Source organism: Beta vulgaris, chromosome 4 (assembly GCF_026745355.1).
Source record: "Beta vulgaris subsp. vulgaris cultivar EL10 chromosome 4, EL10.2, whole genome shotgun sequence".
Classification (NCBI taxonomy): Eukaryota; Viridiplantae; Streptophyta; class Magnoliopsida; order Caryophyllales; family Amaranthaceae; genus Beta; species Beta vulgaris.
In genome coordinates, this window is record NC_079205.1 from 21,506,438 (window position 1) to 21,526,904 (window position 20,467).

The 20,467-nt window shown below is 37.2% G+C and overlaps 2 protein-coding genes across 3 annotated transcripts; one reads left to right on the forward strand and one right to left on the reverse strand.

Annotated features, from left to right (window-relative positions):
• The first annotated feature begins 11,307 nt into the window (after positions 1-11,307).
• Positions 11,308-15,640, forward strand: LOC104907347 (interactor of constitutive active ROPs 4). Of its 2 annotated transcripts, none has more exons than XM_010696263.3 (3): positions 11,308-11,523; positions 14,121-14,192; positions 14,285-15,640. In XM_010696263.3, the coding sequence occupies exons 2-3, from the start codon at positions 14,179-14,181 to the stop codon at positions 15,423-15,425; spliced, it is 1,155 nt and encodes a 384-aa protein (XP_010694565.2). In that variant the 5' UTR covers positions 11,308-11,523; positions 14,121-14,178; the 3' UTR covers positions 15,426-15,640. The 2 variants fall into 2 exon arrangements, with proteins under 2 accessions (XP_010694565.2, XP_048498888.1); XM_048642931.2 differs by having other exon boundaries at positions 14,124-14,192.
• Positions 15,641-17,511: 1,871 nt separating this feature from the next.
• LOC104907348 (cationic amino acid transporter 8, vacuolar) lies at positions 17,512-20,218 on the reverse strand. Its single transcript, XM_010696265.4, has one exon. The coding sequence runs from the start codon at positions 19,519-19,521 to the stop codon at positions 17,692-17,694; it is 1,830 nt and encodes a 609-aa protein (XP_010694567.2). The 5' UTR covers positions 19,522-20,218; the 3' UTR covers positions 17,512-17,691.
• Positions 20,219-20,467: the final 249 nt, after the last annotated feature.

Sequence of the window (20,467 nt, forward strand, 5' to 3'; positions counted from 1 at the left end):
ATTTCGGTTGGATTCCACGAAGAAAAAGCAAGGAAAAGATTCGCCCGGTCGACCGGGCGGGTGGCCCGACCGGGCGAGTCTTCGAACTTAGCTGCTGATTGAAATGGAAGCTTGAACGCTTGCCGCCCGACCGGGCGGATTCGCCCGGTCGACCGGGCGAACTTCAATACTGGGATTTTTTCATCTTTTATTTCGCCCGGTCAACCGGGCGATTAGACGAAGAAAAACGCTTACGCGCCCGACCGGGCGGTTTTCGCCCGGTTGACCGGGCGGAATTTTTCCTTCGTCGTAAGTGTGGCGATCACCGTCGCCCGACCGGGCGGATTTCGCCCGGTCGACCGGGCGGACTCTCAGGACGCGATTTTTCGGGTTTTTTTAGCCGGTTTTGTATTTAGTATAAATAGGTTTTTAGTATTTTCGGGGAACCTATCTTATTTTCTACGTTTTTTAGGGCAAACACTTAGTTTATTCTCTCTACTTTTGTTGAACTTTTACATTGGAAGATTATATAGATCGTCGATTTCCTTTTCCATCGTTCTTCAATCATTTGGTATTCTTCTCTACTTAGTTTAATTTCATGAATTCTTTTACTTTGATTATGTTTATCGTTTTAATATCATCATGAGTGAGTAGTCTATTTCTAGGGTTTAGAGAGGGAAGCCATGTTTATACCTTTTTGATTGTGATTTGATGTTCTTCAATAATTGGATTGAATTAGAATAATTCCTATTGATTTTATACTTTAATTCATGTAATTGCGCAATATCATGAGTTATGTTTAGCTAATAAGAATTAGAATCGAAAGATCATATTCATTAGAGGCTTGTTACAATAGGTAGATTTGATTATGTTGAGCGACCGTACTGGCATATGTTAATCTAGGAGTTGTTAATGCCTGACCAAGGATTAGCGAAATACTTCATTTATTTGAACCTCAATCCAAGTGTTGTTGAACTATATTATATTGATTAAACTGGTATAAGCATGGTGGACCGATCGATTGCCCTATACTTTAATTATTTGATAAATTCCCATTTTTCTGCGTTCTAGTTTAGTCTAGTTTAGTTATTAATTACTCAACATTTCCTCTCTGGAAGTAGTTAGATAATTGAACATAAATCTGTAGAACTCCTCTCCCTGTGGATCGACCCGTATTTGCCAGTTTCTGCTAAACAGACACCGTGCACTTGCGGTATATTTTAAAACACATCAGGCAGTGGTATAAGCGGTTTGACAGCTACATGATTGAGTTAGGCTACAACAGAAGTGAGTATGATTGCTGTGTGTACCATAACAAGTTGGGTGATGGTTCTTTCATATATCTGGTTCTGTATGTAGATGATATGCTTATAGCTGCTAAGGCTAAGTCTGATATTCAGAGGTTGAAGGGTCTTCTCAGTGCTGAGTTTGAGATAAAAGATTTGGGTGCTGCAAAGAAGATTTTGGGGATGGAGATCTATAGGGAAAGAGGTCAGAAGAAACTTTTCTTGTCACAGAAAGGTTATCTTCAGAAGATTCTGTCAAGGTTTGGCATGACAACTGCAAAGCCTATAGACACTCCAAGTGCTTCAAATAATCATTTGTCTGTGGCTTTTGCACCCAAGACTGCTGAGGAGAAGGAGTACATGAGTCGGGTTCCTTATGCTAGTGCAGTAGGGAGTTTGATGTACGCTATGGTTTGCACTAGGTCGGATCTTGCACATGCAGTCAGTGTTGTTAGTAGGTTCATGGGTGATCCTGGTAAGGAGCATTGGCAGGCAGTCAAGTGGATGTTTCGGTACCTAAGAGGTACATCTGATGTTGGTCTCATCTATGGGAATGATAATCAGTGTTTAGTCACTGGTTATTCGGATTCTGATTATGCTGGAGATGTTGAAAGTAGGAGGTCAATGACTGGTTATGAATTTACTCTTGGTGGTTCTATCGTTAGTTGGAAGGCATCTTTGCAGGCTACAGTTACTTTGTGTACTACTGAGGCAGAGTATATGGCGTTGACAGTAGTTGCTAAAGAGGGAATATGGTTAAAGGGACTAGTTAGTGATCTTGGGTTACATCACGATCAGGCTACTGTGTATTGTGACAGTCTGAGTGCAATATGCTTAGCTAAGGATCAAGTCTATCATGAGAGGACTAAACATATTGATGTGAGATACCATTTCCTGAGGAGTGAGACTAGGATTAAGGTGAAAAAGGTAGGAACTGCTGATAATCCTGCTGATATGTTCACCAAGCCGGTTCCGCAGAGTAAGTTTCAACATTGTTTGGACTTACTCAATGTTCGTGATTGTTAATTGCCCTCTTGGGCAATTCTGGGGTCCTTAGGGACTAATCTGTTCTGGTTATCTTTTGGGACAAATCTGGTGTTTGGGAGATTCTGGGTGTTGTGATCAATGCATCTGGTTCTCTGGTTATTGTGAGAGGATTCAAGTCAAGGTGGAGATTTGTAGAAGTTTATGCCTTGAATATGTTTGTTGAAATGCGTCAAAATACGTCGAAGAGTAGTTTTGGTGCACCGCCCAATCGGGTCGGGCGAGGCCGCCCGATCGGGCCCGTAACGAGCTGAGTGTTGAAAGTGAAAAGAAGAAGTGCCCGGATGCTATTGGGCGTGTTCGCCCGATCGGGCGAAGTATCAAACAACGACTAGCAGGCGAGCTTCGCCCGATCGGGCGCGCAACGAAACTGGGAAGGAGTAAAAAACCGCCCGATCGGGCGGATGTCGCCACACCCGATCGGGCGGCTGCCCGGTAAACGCGGAAACGCGTTTTCTGACGGGAATATAAATATGTTATTTATATGGATTTTTTGTCAGAAAGTACCTTATAAATATCACTTTTTGTGAAAAAGTACCTTATATAAAAAATGTTGTGAACAAGTACCTTTTACCATCTTTTTTGTTGTAACTTAGCACCTTTTGCCGGATTATGAGCGTTGACTTGAAATTCCAGCGTTGACCCCAACACGTGCCAATCACGTGATCATTAAATGAACCAAAAACACCCCAAAAGCAATTAAAAAAACCCGAGAAACCCCCAAACCCATTTTCCCCCAACTTCCCCCCCAAATCCCTTCTTCTCTCTCTCCTTCTCTCTTCTATTCAACTGCATCATCATTGAATGAAGGTATTGAATCCACCCAAACCAGTAGCACCTTGTTCTCTCTCTATTCTCTCCTTCCCCCCAAATTCCTTCTTCTCTCTCTATGATCTCTCCTTCCCCAAATTCAACTTAGCACCTTGTGGTTTGGGTCATTACAAGAACACATGTAAGAATCCACCCAAACCAATAGAACCTCCAAAAGGCAAGACTGGAAGGCCAAGGAAAGATCCATCTGCTCCACCTGCCAAGAAGCAAAGAACAGCTCCAACTCAACAACAACAACAAGCAACAGCAGATCCAGTGCATCCACATCAACCACAACAGCTTGATTTGTGTTCTCAAGCTAGCAGTTCAGTTGGTCCTTCTTGCATTTCAATGGCTGCAAACTTCCCAAATGAAATGTAGCTGCTGTGTTAAGTCTATTAATGTAATGAAAATCTCTTTTGGCTTTTGATTTCAAGTTTCTAATGAACAAACACATGCTTATTGTGTTAGGCTATGTTCATATTTTGTAAAAACAGTTAGTAATGCAATGGAAGTTATTTGTTTGCAAATGCCACAATCAGTTAGTATTTGTCAATTGTTGTGAATGGTTGTTCAATGTACTCAAACAAACAGAAGATAGTCAAACAAAAACTTAACTTATCATAGAAGATGTGACAAATATCACAACATTGATAAATCAATTCCGGAATTCAGTTGGTACATTCAATGATGATGCAGTTGAATAGAAGAGAGAAGGAGAGAGATCGAGAAGACGAAATTTGGGGGGAAAATTGGGGGAAAATGGGTTTGGGGGTTTCTCGGGTTTTTTTTAGGGATTTTCGGGGTGTTTTTGGTTCATTTAATGATAACGTGATTGGCACGTGTTGGGGTCAACGCCGGAATTTCAAGTCAACGCCCAGAATCCGGCAAAAGGTGCTAAGTTACAACAAAAAAAATGGTAAAAGGTACTTGTTCACAACATTTTTTATATAAGGTACTTTTTTACAAAAAGTGATATTTATAAGGTACTTTCTGACAAAAAATCCTGTTTATATTCTAGGTTTTAGACTACGAAAAACACTCTATTCTCTTTGTAATCTGTTCTTCTCACATAATAAAATATTATCCCTCTCTCTGCCATGGATGTAGCCAAATTGGTGAACCACGTAAATCTGTTGTCTGTTTTATTGTTTTTGCATTCTTAATTTGTTTCTCTCTCACGTCCGTTATAACAACTACGTTGGCAGAAAAAGATGGGGTAAGAATATAACAAGAAAACCGCATATTCCCAAAATAAATTCTTTGCTATTCCAGCAGCAAAAATTTAGCAGCAAGAGAGGGAAGAAAAGGAGGCCCAGAAGAAAATCAATCAATGCTCAGTTATGAAAGAAAAATGTTAAAATCAACAATGACTGCCGCTCAACTTTGATCGTACCAGGAGAGAGAAAAGTGATTAAAACAGATATAGATGTAGATATAACAGAACATTAGTATAGAGGAGAGAGATTTTTAGGTTTTATGATTTGGGACAATTTGGGGGAAAATTTTTGGGGTTTAATTTGAGAGAAAAAACGCAGGATAGAAAACAGTAGTCAAGAGGGAAATAGGAGAGAGAATAACATGATTAAATCCAGCCCTTTTATTTTTATTACAACCTATTTAAAATCCAATTTTTTTCAATTCTAATATAACGTATTTTTCACCTGGCTCATTTTGAGCCCAGCCCTTTTATGAACGGGCTGGATGAGGGTTGAAAATAGGACCCCAGCCCGTTGAACACTTCTACTAATCACTGGTTCGATAATGACGAAGGGGTTTGATGGAGGAGAGAGTACAAGGCTTTTGACATAAGAGAGAGAAAATTGGGGTTTGATGGAGGAGAGAGAAAAATTTTGAAGTTTAGAATCTAACCCAATTAAAATCACTGTATTTGGATTTGTAAAACTTGAAATATGATCAAAAAAGTGGACTGCAGTCATTTTTCTACTTCTTCCACTATTCACTTTCCCTCAAAATTCTTCCAACTCAATGCTCGTTCTCCCAAAAGTACATCATCTCTCATAGTGATATAAATGAGTAGGAAATACACCAAGCATGCTAATTCCTACAATGATCAATCTGAAACTAAAAACACATTACAAGCAGCACATTAGTACTAAAAATAGCTTCAAAAACCGCAATTATATATGACCGATAATCAATGAGGGACGAAGGTAAATACAATATATAAAGTAGGCATATCAAGCTAGACTTTTGATTGTCCCCAAGCAAAGCACAACATGAACATGAACATAATTGTTTCACCCCTCGGATAGGAAATCCAAGCTCAAATATTTTTAATACTAAAAAACTTTCAAGCAAGCAAAATTCAAGTTAGTTGTTCAGATCACCCTAACCACCAATCACTCAAGCCAATAATTAAATGCGGCCACCTTACATAACATGCAAATCTTGAAAAGGTGTTCATCGAGGTGTCACTCCTCTAATTTGTGGCAATCATAATATGTGCCCGAACACTCACCAACCCAACCATAATATCCCTTCCCGCTCACACTCTCATGTGTTTAGAGAGGTATAATATCACTCATCCTAATCAGGTCAACTCAGATAACAAACTTACTCTTTAACTTTGGCAAATTGACTCAGTATCGATCCAGTAACAATCAAACACGTGCTCAAGAGGTCTTTCTTAGAGTTGTAATGAGGATCGAGTAGAGGTATGTTGTGAAGAAGGGAGAGGATATTGTGAGAGAGAAGATTGATGTTGTTGTCGCATCTTTTGTCATTCGCCCCAAACCCTAATTTCCTTTCCATTTCATTAATATGTTAAAACGATGTTACTTAAATTTTTAGGTTGTACTTAAACAATGGTGACATGTTCACTAGTACAGAAACGGCGATTTGCGTCAGATCTGAGGCGCCCATTTGCGTCGGACATGGGTGCGACGCCAAAGGCCTCGACGCAAATAGCCCAGACATGATCTGCGTCATATGCTGAACGACGCAGATATATTAGCAATTTGCGTTGCACCGTGTATACGGTGCGACACAAATTGGTCATTCCAGCCAAAGAACTACATGCAGGTAGGTTATAAAGGGGTATGAGTGTAATTTGCGTCGCACATAGCAGGGGGTGCGACGCAAATCAGTCATCTGCGTCGCACCATGCGCCATATGCGACGCAAATGACCCCATGTAAAAAATAAAAAAAATGCAGTACCAAAGCATGAATGCTTTAGTACTGCATTTGAGGACAAAAAACGAGACATACAAATTGTAAAGAAATCAGAACAAAAACGCAGTACCAAAAGAAACGAATTGTCTTGCATCGATTAAACGAGATAACAGAAACGAAATTAAACGCAGTAACAGAAACGAAATTAAACAATATAACATACAAATTGTCTTGCATCGATTAAGAAACGAAAAAAATCTAACAAATATCAAAAATAAAAAATCCAGATCTAACATACAACAAAAAAAAAACGAAATTAAAAAACTAAACCTAAAAAAAACAGATCTAAATTCGCCAAAAACCAATCTAAAAGACAGATCTAAAAAAAAAAAACGCGAATGGAACGAACGAAATTCACCAAAAACCAGATCTCGTTCTTCAATCTCGTTCTTCAATCTCTTTCTTCAAATCGCCAAAAACCAGATCTAAAATAAAGAAATCTCGTTCTTCAAATTTAAAAAATAAACATAAATATGACAAAACAAAGAAATTCAGAATAAAATTTGAACTAAAAAATACCTGAGAAATTCGCTGCTCTTCGAACGAACGAAAGGTGTTTTTTCAATTTTCATCGGTGCTCGTTCTTCGTTGTTGGTGTTTGAAGCGGCGGAGTTTAAAAAAAATCTGATGTCGTTGGTGTTTGAAGCGGCGGTGTGAGGCTACTGCTACTACGGAGATTCAAATCGAAGGCGAACGGATTTGAAGGCTACTGCTACTACTGCTACTTCGGTTGATATGAGAGTTGAGAAAGAGTTCAGAGAGTTAAGAGAGAATTAAAGGCGAACGGATTTGAGAGAATCGAAGGTGAAAACTGAGAGAAATTTAGGGTTTGAGGGAGACAAAAGTGAGAGAGAAAGAGGCACTGAAGAGAGGCGCTGAAGAGAGAGAGAAGAGGCTGAAGAGAGATAAAGAGGCGCTGAAGAAGGTGAGAGAGAGGGTGAGAGAGAAATTTAGGGTTCGCTCTGAAGATAAAGAGGCGCTCCTGTTTGAGACCTTTCAAAAGCAGATGCGTTAATTATTTGAGACCAATGTGCGTCGCATGCTCTACAGGTGCGACGCACATTAGCAATGTGCGTCCCCTCCTCCTTAGGTGCGACGCACATAGGTCCAAAAATCTCTCAACAGGAGCGCGGTATATGCGTCGCTCTCTCCTCACGTGTGACGCACATTGTTAATTTGCGTCGCATGTGAGGAGGGTGCGACGCATATTTTTGTGATTTGCGTCGCACATCTTCCCACATGCGACGCAAATCCTAACTGTGCGTCGTTTCCGTTTCTGTGCGACGCAAATGAAGGGACGCAAATCGTCCTTTTTCTACTAGTGGTTGCTACTCTTTACTTTTTATCATCTTTTGGATGTGTGAATCTCATCAGTTTCTGTTGATTATCTCTTTTATTTCTCATATATCTTTCATCCTTTTGCTTTCTTTGCTTCTTTCCTTTATCTTCTTGAACTTAGCTTGTGCATCATTCATGTCTAAGTGCGTTTATCTTGTCATTGCATGCTCATGAAAATGTCTGGATAGCTAGTATTATTAGATAAAATGTTGAGCTAATTTTCTTTTATCTTGTTGTCCTTGTTACAATCTTAGAGTACTGCTAGTTACTTGGTTGTTTTTTATGATGACAAAAGGGGAAGTAAAGTGGCATACTAAAAGATTCTAGTCTTCTTTAGTTTATGTAGTAATGGTTTTTGAGTTTTCTTTCCTTACTTCAAAAATGATTAGTCTTAGATTGCTTAGTTAGTTCTAGGTTTTGTTTTGTTTTAAAAGTTTTAGCTCTTAATTCTTTTGCTTTATGTTAGATTTTCTTTTGAAAGTCTTAGCTCTTGATTCTTTTGCTTTGGTTATGTTAGATTTTCTTTTCAAAGTCTTAGCTCTCGATTTTTTTGCATTATTTTATTTGCCTTATATATATTTGTCATCATCAAAAAGGGGGAATATTGTCGTATTCCATGTTTTGATGATGCCAAACAATTAGGCCTTGCATAGTTTTATTTTGAAAAAAATATAAAATCCCCGAAAAAAGTTCTTGTTAATTTTTATACATCTTGTGGAGTAAGATTAATGAGATTTAATTTAGTCAAGATATTATTTATATACCGTGGATTTTATTATATGATATGCTTAATGTATCTATTAACTTAGAATCTTTGAATAAAAGATTCTTAAGTTATTAGAGATATTTTGCTGTTGTAAATATTGCGCAAAATAGGTTAAAGTGCGTGGCTAAACTTGTGGAACAAATTGCTTGAAGATAGCTAACCACCTCAGCCCACTAGCTGATATGCGCCCACTACAACGACTAGTGGAAGAGGTTAATCCCGTTGCTACAAACGTGGAGTAAATGCATCAAATTGTGGACTATGAAGCCCACTATCATGCCTGAATAAGAACGTGGAGCATTACTCTTGCAGAAGAAGAAAATCGCAACAACTATTTAAAGAAGAAGACTTGTTTAAAGGACTCACAAATTTCAAGCATTACAAATTCATTATTAACTTTGAAATTTTTTATGTAATTTTCTTCTTCTTCTACAATAAATATCCTTGTAATATTCATAGTGTTTGGGTGAGTGAAAAATTTAGAATATCCTTGTAATCAAGTGAGAGAAAGAAAAATAGAAGACTTCGAATGAAGTCAAGTGAGTGTCATCACTTCGGAGGGAACTGAGTGACTAGGAACAAGTTCCTAGAGGAATAGAGAAAGATCCAGTAATAACTTGTAAAGAAAGTCTTTTGGCCTCTTATAATAAGCGAAGTATTGAGTCAAAATTCATTGGGGTCAAGGTTTTTCTTTCTATTGGGCATATGAAGTTTTTCTTGTAGGTTAAATCTTGTGTGTGATCTTTCTTTCATTCTAAGTTATTTCTATTTCGCAATTAAATCCGAAAATCTCCCCTCAACTACAATTCACCCCCTCTTGTAGTTGGTCTAGTGTTCATACTAGAATAACAACATTAAAATATAATAAATAACAACATTTAAAAGGTACAAATATAATAATATGGACATTAAAAGCATGATTAATAGTTGGTTGAGATGGTAATTATGCTATGTATAATAAGATGTTACGGGTTCAAATCTTATTGCAAGCCAAATATTTTTGTTAGTTGACATTACATATGTACACATTGGACAATTAGAGTATAGTAACAAAGATGTCACATGACGTATACTTCCTCCGTCCCAAAATACAGTTCCTATTTTCCCTTTTTCACGCTAATTTATGCAAGTAAAATCTAAGAGGAATAGTATAGATTTTTTTGTTTATTTAAATAAATGTTGTATGGGAAAAGATGATTTTAGGAGAGAGAGTGGAGAAATTGGTGAAAGAGCATCAATTGTAATATTTTCGTTGAATAAACAAAGGAAAAAACAAAATTCAAAACGCAAATAAATGATGGGACACGGTTTTTCTTGACAAATTACGAAAAAATGTTGAACTAAATATGAAAGTGAGAACTATATTTTGGGACACCCGAAATGAAAATGGGAACTACATTTTGGCATGGCGGGAGTATATGTTATCAGGTACACCTTTTAATCTATTACTTCCTGCGTCCCAAAACACAGTTCCCATTTCCCTTTTTTCACAGTAATTTATGCAAGTACAATCTAAGAGGAATATTATATATTTTTTTGTTTATTTAAATGAATGTTGTATGGCAAAAGATGATTTTAGGAGAGAGAATGGAGAATAATTAGTGAAAGAACATTAATTGTAACATTTTTGTTGAATAAACAAAGGAAGAAACAAAATTCAAAGAGCAAATAAATGATGGGACACGATTTTTCTAGATAAATTACGAAAAAAATGTGGAACTTAATATGAAAATGGAACTATATTTTGGCCTTTTGGGACACCCAAAATGAAATTGAGAACTATATTTTGGAACGAAGGAAGTAATATAGATATTATAAATAGAACATAATAATCTGCTTATAACATAATAATCATTAGTTGAGATTAATATTGACAGACGAACCATAATTGAAAATATTTATGTGAATTTTTCGTAAATTATATCACCTTAAAAAATAAGTTTGAATATATTTAAATCAGTTCATAAAATTTGGTCTAGATAAATCGCGAAGAACGCATCCATAAATTGGAAACCTCCATTAAAAGTAGTGATGGCCACTGGTGCGGGCTGGGCGGGTCGGACCGTGGGCCGGAGCGGGCTGGGTTGAGTTTCCGAGCCCATGACCGGACCGTGAAATTCATGGGTTGGGTGGACTGGTCTGCGGGCTGAAAAGTCTTGGCCCACACCGGTCTGTTACTAGTTTTCACGATTCGAGAAGCGGTTCTGGTGGTTTATGGGTCTAGTGGGCTGGATCGGGCTGGCGGGCCGACATGAGATATTTTTTTTCAAAATTATTTAATCATTGAAATTATTCATTATTGTTATATAAAATCTTTAAAATGAATAAGAATATATACAATTATTAAAATTAATGAATAATTTCATTAATTTAAAATTTGACTGAATTATAATGTATGCAATTTGATTAAAATATATACAATTTGATTAAAATATACACAATTTGGTTCAATGATAACTTGGAATGGGCCGGGCTGGTTCATGGGTTGGGCTGGACCGATTTCGTGGTATGGGCTGGGCGGTTTTAGTAGCGGGCTTTAGTGGGTTGGGCTCAAGAAATTTGGCCCACGGCCCACCCACCAATTTCACGGTTCGAGCTGGGCTGGACCGGACTTTTTGCGAGCCCGACCCACACGACCCACGAGATAGGCTGGGTTGGATGGGCTGGATTGGCCCGCACTGTTGGCCATCTCTAATTAAAAGGCATTAAACCAATTGACTTTGAACTTAATAATGAAGGTGGTGAAAATCAAACGGTCTTTTAAAGTTTGAAAACGGACAAAAGGACAAAAACAGGTGCAATGAAGAAGTGAGATACTGGGTACAGTGTAACGGCTGCTTTCCCAAGAAATTATTTTTACCACCATTTAAATTTAATCACCTCATTGTCATTTGTCCCCCCCTTCCTCCTCGTCTCTCTAACCACTGCTTTAATTCAAACGGACCAAACACTTCTCTTTCTCACTTTCTCTCTCTTAATTTAAAGCTCTAACCCACACATTCTGTGACTCTTCTTTGCTTTTCTTCCATTTCTAGCAAACTGGGTTTTTTGTTTGCTACACTTTCAATCATTTCTCATGAGAATTTGCTAACTTTTATTCCCAGGTTTGTTTCCTCTAATATTTTTAAGTTTATAAAACAATAATAAGCTTTCTTACCTTTTTTTTTTTATTCCTTCTGTTATTTTGCTTTCATTTTCTCATAATATGTTTGTTTCATGCTCTGTGACAAACTTTGGCTTTAATTTTCATGTCTTCTCTTTTGTTTGGTGTAAATAAGCGAATAATAATTACAGTGATGTAAACGGGATTCGATTTCAAGGCTTTACTAATTAGGTAGATAATATCCATCATATCCTTCCTATCTAGTGGCATAAAGGAGAATTATAAAAAGTTAAAGATCTGAGAGAATCATTGTACTTTTTTAGTTTAAGGGTCTTTCTTTGCTTATTTTGGTTTTTCTTTTGGGCAAAATTTCCTTTTGAAGTATTTTGCATACTTGGTTTATGTTAACGTAGATCTTTGGCTATTCCATTTTTGCTTTTATGGGTCTTTTTTGTGCTGTTCTTGCTCGGTTTATATCTGGTTTGACCAATGAATGTTCATGCGCATAAATGATCCGTTTGATAATTGATAGTGGGTAATAAAGGGTGGGAATAGTAATAAAGTTATCGGTAAACTTTATGTGTTATTTTAAAATTTAATGGGAATCTATGAAGGAAGAGAGGTACTCTGGATCCAACTAGTGTTATTGAGCTAGATTTTCTGTACAAAACTACCTATAAATTTAATTTACTATCTTGTCCATTATTACCCTTTATTACTCCAATACCAAACGGGTCGGAACTCGAAAATTACATTATTCATAGTGTCAGTGTGTCACGGTAACATGTACTTAAATGTCAAATACTTCTTCCGTTTCTAAATAAGTGCAACATTTGCATAGTGCTTACTATTCACAATTTAAACTTTAATTAGTTTTGGTGACTCACATTTTAGGAAAAACATAATCATGTGGGATCTTGTTAGATTCGTATGAATGTGAATTTTTTTAATATCAATTTTTTATAATTTTTACTTATTGATAATTGAAGATATTAATGGTTAAAATAATGCATTGGCAAACGTGAAAACAAAAAGTGTTGCACTTATTTAGAAACGGAGGAAGTACATTTTTTTTTATTTGGTAATTAACTGATCAAGTAGACTCAACCTTCGTGAGTTAGGAGGTAATAAGGGATCCCAAATTCCCAATCCATAAGACAACTTTTAGAGATTGGAAGGTGAAAATTTATACCCACAAACAAATATCCACACAAACACTCCAAATTTGGGTTAATGAGAGTCGACCTCCCGGTCATGAGGTTGGGAGGTGGGAGCTCCAACCATTGGGCTCCCACGTGATTCTCTAATGTTAAATATATTATTATAAGTAGAATTTTTATATGTTATTTTATTATTATTAATAATTTAATAAACTGACATGCACCCTTAACACAATATTTGGAGACATGACTTACCCCAATCAAGAAAGAGTTGTACAAAAGGGCATTTTGGGTATTACAGTTGGAGTGTACTACTATTTTATGTGGCTTGATAGCCTTTTTAGAATTATATTTATTCATTCATTCAGCCTTCAGGTTGCAGTAGTTTTATTATTTTCAATCAACTTTTGGTATTATCATGAATTAATATACTACTCCTAAAATGGGGAATATACTAAATGCAAGTGAAATAGGAGGACGGAGAAAGTAAAAATTACTTTTCAGGAAATTTGTTGCTTTGGTTGAAAGTGCTTTCAACATCTTTTAAGGAGGTTAACTGTTGTTAGTAAAGGACTTATTGAAGCAACATGCTTTGGCTTTTGCACTTTCCCATAAATTGGCACTCCATTATTTTAAGAAAAGGCACTTCTTGTATCCTAATCTCAACATAAATTGCATGCCTACGTTATTCAACCGTTTATTTTTAACATTAGTATGTTCTGTCTATTTCGTGATCGATAAAGTTTTTCGTCTTTCAATCCAAGGTGAACACCTTTTTTTTTCTGATATTATCCGATTTTAATTTTTATTGCCATAGTTTAGCAAGTATTAGTAGTAATTTGATACCCACCTAAAATAGGTGGATAGCTATTCAAATTCGAATTTGAATTATGATCTTAGGGCCTGTTATCTCCATCTTATTTTCAATTCAGTTTAGTTCAATTCAGTTTAGCTCTGGTCAATACTTTTACTCTCAAACATCACTATTCATTTCAATTCAATTCAGTTCAGCTATTTTATACCGAAGAGAATAATCTCTTAGTGGTAATCTAATTGTGTACCTTTTATTTTCCTTTTCATTTTATTGATACTTTGACCTAAGTGTGGAATTCTGTGGTTACAAATGTTCTAGCTGGTTTATTGGTTTTGTTGCATCTTGTATGGCACCCTTATTTATTTGAGACGGACGTTTTAGTTTTGGAACATCTACCATAACTTTGAAAACACTGTTTTAAAATGTGAATAAAAGTAGGATTTAATTAGAGTCTAAAATATAGGGAAAAAATTAGTTAAGTTTTCATGTTTCCCTAATCTTGAGAATTTCGTTTCTGCGTGTCCCAATTCCCCATTTTTTGTGCAACATAGCTTAGAATTTATAGTTTGTATTTTTAACCTCTATTCTCCAAAGAAACTAAAAAAGTTCACGTTAATCATGCAGCAGATAGCCAGATTCTGGACAACTTCCTCTTCTAGTCCAGTCGTGCAGAGCTGAAGACATGCCATTATTGAAGTAAGAAATCTGATATATCATGTAACCATTCTTTGTTAATTAAGTCTTTGTCAGTGTGTATTAACCCAGTGCGTGATTGTATTGATGAACAGGCCACCTGAAGGGCCTCAAAGGCCATCATCAACGATAAGAGGTTCACGACATGTTAGGACCTCGAGCTCCGATTCTGATCCACTCCATCGTTCAATCACAGATAGGACCCCAAGGCTTAGCGACCATCGATCCCCGAGGGGCACTCAGTCAGACCCGTTAAACCAGAAAAAACTCGGTACTCGAATCATGGATCTAGAAACTCAACTGGGACTAGCTCAGCATGAGCTTAAGAGTCTGAAACACCAGTTATCTTCTGCTGAAGCTGAAAGAAAGCATGCCCAAGAAGAATTGCATAAGAGGGGCAGCAAGAAAGAGGCCACAGTTAGAAAAGCTGTTCGGCGAGTAAAGCCTACTCCTGTTGCAGAAACCCGAAAGAGAAACTCAAGGGACAAGCCTGGAGATGATGCTCCTGAAGAAATTCATCGAGAAACTGATGTTTTTGAGGTCCCGGTGGAGAAAATGTTAGTTGAGTCCAAGGCTGAACTGAGCCACTGTTCTGTCGAGGATTTGAAAGACACCAAGTCACTAGATTCTTCAATATCAGAACCTGAAAAGCCTCCATTGTGTGTTGAAGATGAAGCAGACTCGAAGAGCGAGGAGATAGATCAAATGAGAGCCGTGTTGGAAGAGAAAGTCAAGGAACTACAGGTGGTAATTGAAGAAAATGAGACCCTGAAGAAACAACTAAATGAAGCAAAATCAGAGATAGCCTTGGCTTGTAGCAGGGAAGAAGAGATGGCGCTAAAAGTGGATCAACTAGGGCAAGATTTAGAAATGAGCAAAGCAAAAGAAGCTCATTTAAAGGAGAAGCTAGTTGATACAGAAGCAGTAAAAGAGTTGTTGGAGATTGAGATGAATAAGATGAAGGTGCAAACCGAGCAATGGAGGAAGGCGGCAGATGCTGCTGCTTCTGTGCTTGCTGGTGGGGTAGACATGAAAGGGCGTATCTCGGAGAGATGTGCTTCCATGGATAATCACTTCAACAGCATTTTTGAGCCGCCACCCATCACTGGATTCGGTGGGTATCCTGTATCACCAGGCGCAGGTGATGATCCAGATGACAGTTATGGGGGCGGAAAGAAGAAGGGTTCAGGAATTAGGATGTTGGGGGACTTATGGAAAAAGAAGGGACACAAATGAATTTATTGATGAATTGTGAGCTATTCATGTCAGCTTTGTGAATGTTGCCGTGTTTTGTGCAGAAAAATGGTTGCTTACCATTTCGTAGGTGCTTCATTGTAGTTACAGTCAGGAGTACTAATTAAAATGAGATTGTTTGCCTTTGTAATAGCTTTAAGACTATGACTTAGATATCACTGTATTTTTATCGCATGGAAGATGGTTGGTCCTGCAAATATTGCATTGATGCTGTTCAGGAATTTCACAGATAAAGGAACACTGCAGGTGGCTGATAATTCTTTGTGAATGCTTGAAATCTTGTTTTTACCTCTGTAAAATCAGATATGTTTGTCAATCATTGCAGAGCTTTACTCACTAGAGGATGCAAAAGAAGGCAACAGTATTTAGATTTGTGTAAATTCTTTTTCCTTGAGCATACAATATGCCTTCAAGCTTATTTGGATTTTCATAATTTTGGGCAACGATTTGGTGCTCATTGCTAGGAATTGCCATGTCTCCTTGTTGCTCAACTATTAGGTCACTATGTAACAAATTCGGCGCCTTTATTGAGATGCTATATTAAAAAAAAAAAAAAAAAAACTTTGCCAACATTGCGAACGGGTTTGTACAATTTGAGGCTAATTAGATTATTATACTTATTATTTTCGGGTCCTTTTTGTGGTTTTGTGAACCTTGTGATTGTTGAGGCATTTATGTTCAAAATATTAAGATAAACTCTCACTTCCCTCAACCAAAATGGAATATGAAAGTGGCCTCCAAGGACAATTTTGGCCATTCCTAGGACAACTACCTTGGTGTATCATGAATGGATAGATCATAGAGAAAGAAAAAATATATTTTGGCGAATGGGGTTGTGAATAGAGTTGAGTTGCTGAATCAAAACTTGTACTCAACTCGGACAAAGTAACTGAAATTTATTGGAAATGAGGTTTTAATGAGTCGAGTTGAGTAAGCCTCAACCCGACTTGACTCGAATATTCAGACAGTTTATGAAGACTATCATATTCAGATGTTAAAAAATTTCATGGCCTACATTGTTTTGTTTAATTCAGACAACTGACAATCAAATTGATTAACTAGTAGAAAAGAGCAATAGATTAAGACAACAAGATCATACAGTTATGGGAGGTTGTAAGCAGGCTGAACATATGCCTTGTCAACCTTTTATGATAAAGCAAAGTATCAAGTCCGAGCTATTTCCTTAATCTGTTGTATAGTCCACAAAAGTGAGATAGCCACTGAGCTTGACCGTCGAAGTACACCAACGAGCAGAACAAAATCTGTACACACACGTACACAGTGAAGATCACGAGCAAATGTCCGGTGAAGAACAAGAAGCTTCCATATGTAACGTTGAAGATTACAATAAGAGGTTATTTCTTATAAAGGTAATTGGCTTGATCACTAGAAGTACCATATTTCCTTCTAAACAAGAACAAGAAATAGACCATCCATTTAGGAAAAGGAATAGAAGGATTCTCACTGTCTTAATTTCAAGCAACCTTAATAGTCTGCTTCGGTAAGACGTAAGACAAGATCGAAAGAGATGTTGAAGATGTTCATACTCCAAGCTACATAACACACACCAAGAATCCACCAAAATACGCTTTTTATTCAAACTAGTTTTAAAGTGAAACACCATTATGGCAATAATATCCAAACAAAAAATTTCAATTCTAAGGAAATGTTCATCAACCTAAAAAATTGAACTTTTAGAATTAAAGATGGGTTTAAAATCATTTTGAATCGCTAGATTTCTGTAGTCATATTTAATATGACCATCTAAAATCATCCTTATTTTTCCTCTTGATAGAAGTGTCTCTTGGTAGAAGTGTATAACACAACCTTTCAACAGTTCCACTGCATCAATTATCAGACTTCGGAGAGTGACACTTACTCAATGAGTTGAGTTACACTCTTTTTGGCATCTTTGTTATCGCTTCTGATTGATAGGAGTCTATATCAGGATTCATAACTCCAAGTTTGAGAAAAGAGGGCCTATAATATAATTAAATCAGTTTTAATGTATTAGATTTGCCACAGAATTGCAACAAATACCGACTAGAATAGCTGTCAATACTGAGACTAGACATTCAAACTCTTTATATGATCATTTTATAAAGATATTAGAGTTATCAAAGGCATTTTTATTCTTAGAATGTACTGTACATATATAATATATTCACTTCCAACATAATTTTTCTAAAATCCAAAGCGTCTAAGACAAACGAAATCTTAAGAATATGAGCTGCCTGTATGGGTTGCACTATAGGCTCCCTTGATTGACGTCCGCTCTTGCTTGCTCAATCTTGCTTTCCCTCACATCATCATGAGCAACATCATATGTTGCATGCACACCCACAAAAAGATAGTAAATTAGCATAACTGCACTACAGATGAAGAACCTAAGAAAGGCTAGATAACCCAATGATCCTATCAAAAAGATGTTCATTGCAATCGATAATGATGGTAACCATGGAACTAGTGGAACCTCCCAAACCTTTGCAGCTCGCTGCTTCGCCAGTAACTGCATTGCCAAAGTAGCAACAAACCAAACCGCTCCACACACAGAGTAACCAATCCAGCTGTGGTTGTTTAGATTCCATATTACTGTTAAGCCAACTGAAGAGGCTCCAATCAAGAATAAGCATGCAAGAAATTTGTATAGACCCTGCTTTGGTGTGATATCTGCAACATAGTAGCGCCTAACTAACAATGCCACGGCCATCAACATAAAAATGAAAAGAGTACTGAACGAGAAGACACTAGACAGAACATCCAAACTGGAGAACAAGGCAATTACAGCACTGAGAATGGTTACAAGCAAAGTGGCATTAATAGGAGTTCTGGTTTTCGGATGAACAAGTGCGAACCATGGAGGTATCATATGAGCCCTAGCAATTTGTGTTGTATAGCGAGCTTGCCCAAGAGAACCCACAAGCAAACTGGTAGTCATCCCTTTCAGAGCTACAACAGACACCAAATACTTTGCCCATTTCATGCCAATCCGTTCAAAAACAACTGTGTAAGGCGCGTTAATATCAATATCAGTGTACTTCTGCATCATAGTCAATGTCAATGACATCAAACAATAAATCACAGTTATCATCGACATCGATCCAATCAATCCTATAGGGATATCCCTTGCAGGACGCTTGGTTTCTTCCGCCATGGTAGCAACCATATCAAACCCAGTATATGACCAATACACAACAGCAGCAGCCTGAAATACCCCTTCAGCCCCAAATGGAAAAAAGGGCACTAAATTCTCAGATTTCGAATGGACAAACCCAACAATGATAATAAAAACAATCACCAATGCACTCATAATCGAACTCAACCAATTCAAACACGACGTGTGCTTAGTCCCTGACATTGCAATACCATTAGCCACCAACAGCACAACAACAGCAATTGGGTCCAGAAGATTGAACCCATCAGCAAACGAATGAACACGAATTCGGAAGAAATCAGAATCATTCTTAATCATACTAGCGAAATACGAAGACCATGATCTTCCTAAACCAGCAGCACCCACAATTGCTTCAAGCAGAATATTACTAGCAGCAATAAAAGCAATGAAATCACCAAGTTCAATCCTAAGAAAAGAAAAAGACCCACCAGCAACAGGAACTTCAACTGTAAATTCAGTGTAACAGAACACAGATAACAATGCAGAAAACCCAGAAATTGCATAGGACAGTACAATTGCAGGACCTGCATGATTATGAGCTTCCTGACCTGTAATGCTGAATATACCTGACCCGACAACGGAACCAAAACTTAACCATATTAAGTCCCACCAAGTCAAGCATTTGCTCATATTATTAACACTCTCTTTTTTCAACTCAACCAGCTCGAAAGAGTCCGAGGAACGGCTCAATAATCGGTCTTTCAAACGTGGGCAAATCTGGGAAAGAGCTGTTTTGTAGTCTGATAAAGAATTGAAGGAACTTTCTGGGAAAAAATCCTGTTTTTTCCATGTCCAGTAACTGGTTTTGGGATGCTGATTTTCTTCAGTTTCAATGGTGGGTGATACAGAAGAGGAAGCCATGTTATTGAGAAGTGGAAATTTTTCAGGGGTAAGGTTTTTCATTTTTGGTTTTTAAAGAGAGATTCTGGGATTTGTGATTTTGGGGTTCCATTGCAAAATTTATCTTCTCATCTTTTTCAGTTAGTTTCTTAGAGTTTGGAGTTGAGTCAATTCTATCTCTGCATCTACAGCTAATGTAATTGATCCGACTCCCCCTCAAAAAAAAAAAAAAAAAAAAAAAATTGATCCGACTCCTGTGTGTCTCGGCATCGTCGCATGTTTCACATGTTATTTCCTACTGTAACTCTTATTTGTTGAAGGGGTTCCTTATTTTTTTAGTGGGTAAGATAAATGATTATACTGAAGTGACATTTCGTACATGTATAATCAATTAAGTTTGCAGTCAGCAAGCCCGCCCTGTGCCGGTCTAAAGTGGGATTCAGCATAGGTATCACAATTAGAGGGTCTTAATTTTTTTAAAAAAAAATCTTTAAACTAATCCGTCCAAATTTTTCTCTCCTTACTTTATCTATCTCTCAACGAGTACTTTTTCTCTTACTCTCTCAAGTCTCAATTACTGGACTTTTTCTCTCTCCTCTTTTTTTCCCATTTCAAATTTCATTTATTCTCATACTAAGTACTAACCCAATAAACACATTAGTACAGTACTCAGTAGCACCACACCCCTAACTTTCTCTCTCTTCTTTCCTCTCTAATCAAGAACTAAAACTCAAAATCAAAACCCTAACCGCCATTGTTATGCCATTCATTTTCTTTGGTTTTTCATGCTCTTGTTAACAGCACTCTGTTCTTACTATCATGTTGATTCTACCATTGACGAAGTAATATTGAAGCAGCATTTCTGCAAGTATTATTTGCGCTGCAATCATACGCTTGTTGATTGTGAATTTGTGATTCTCACTGTCACCTCTATTTTTGAATTTTTCACTTTAATTCTTTACGAATTTTTTTTTATCATCGTTTCTTTAAATCATTGTGAAAATTGGCA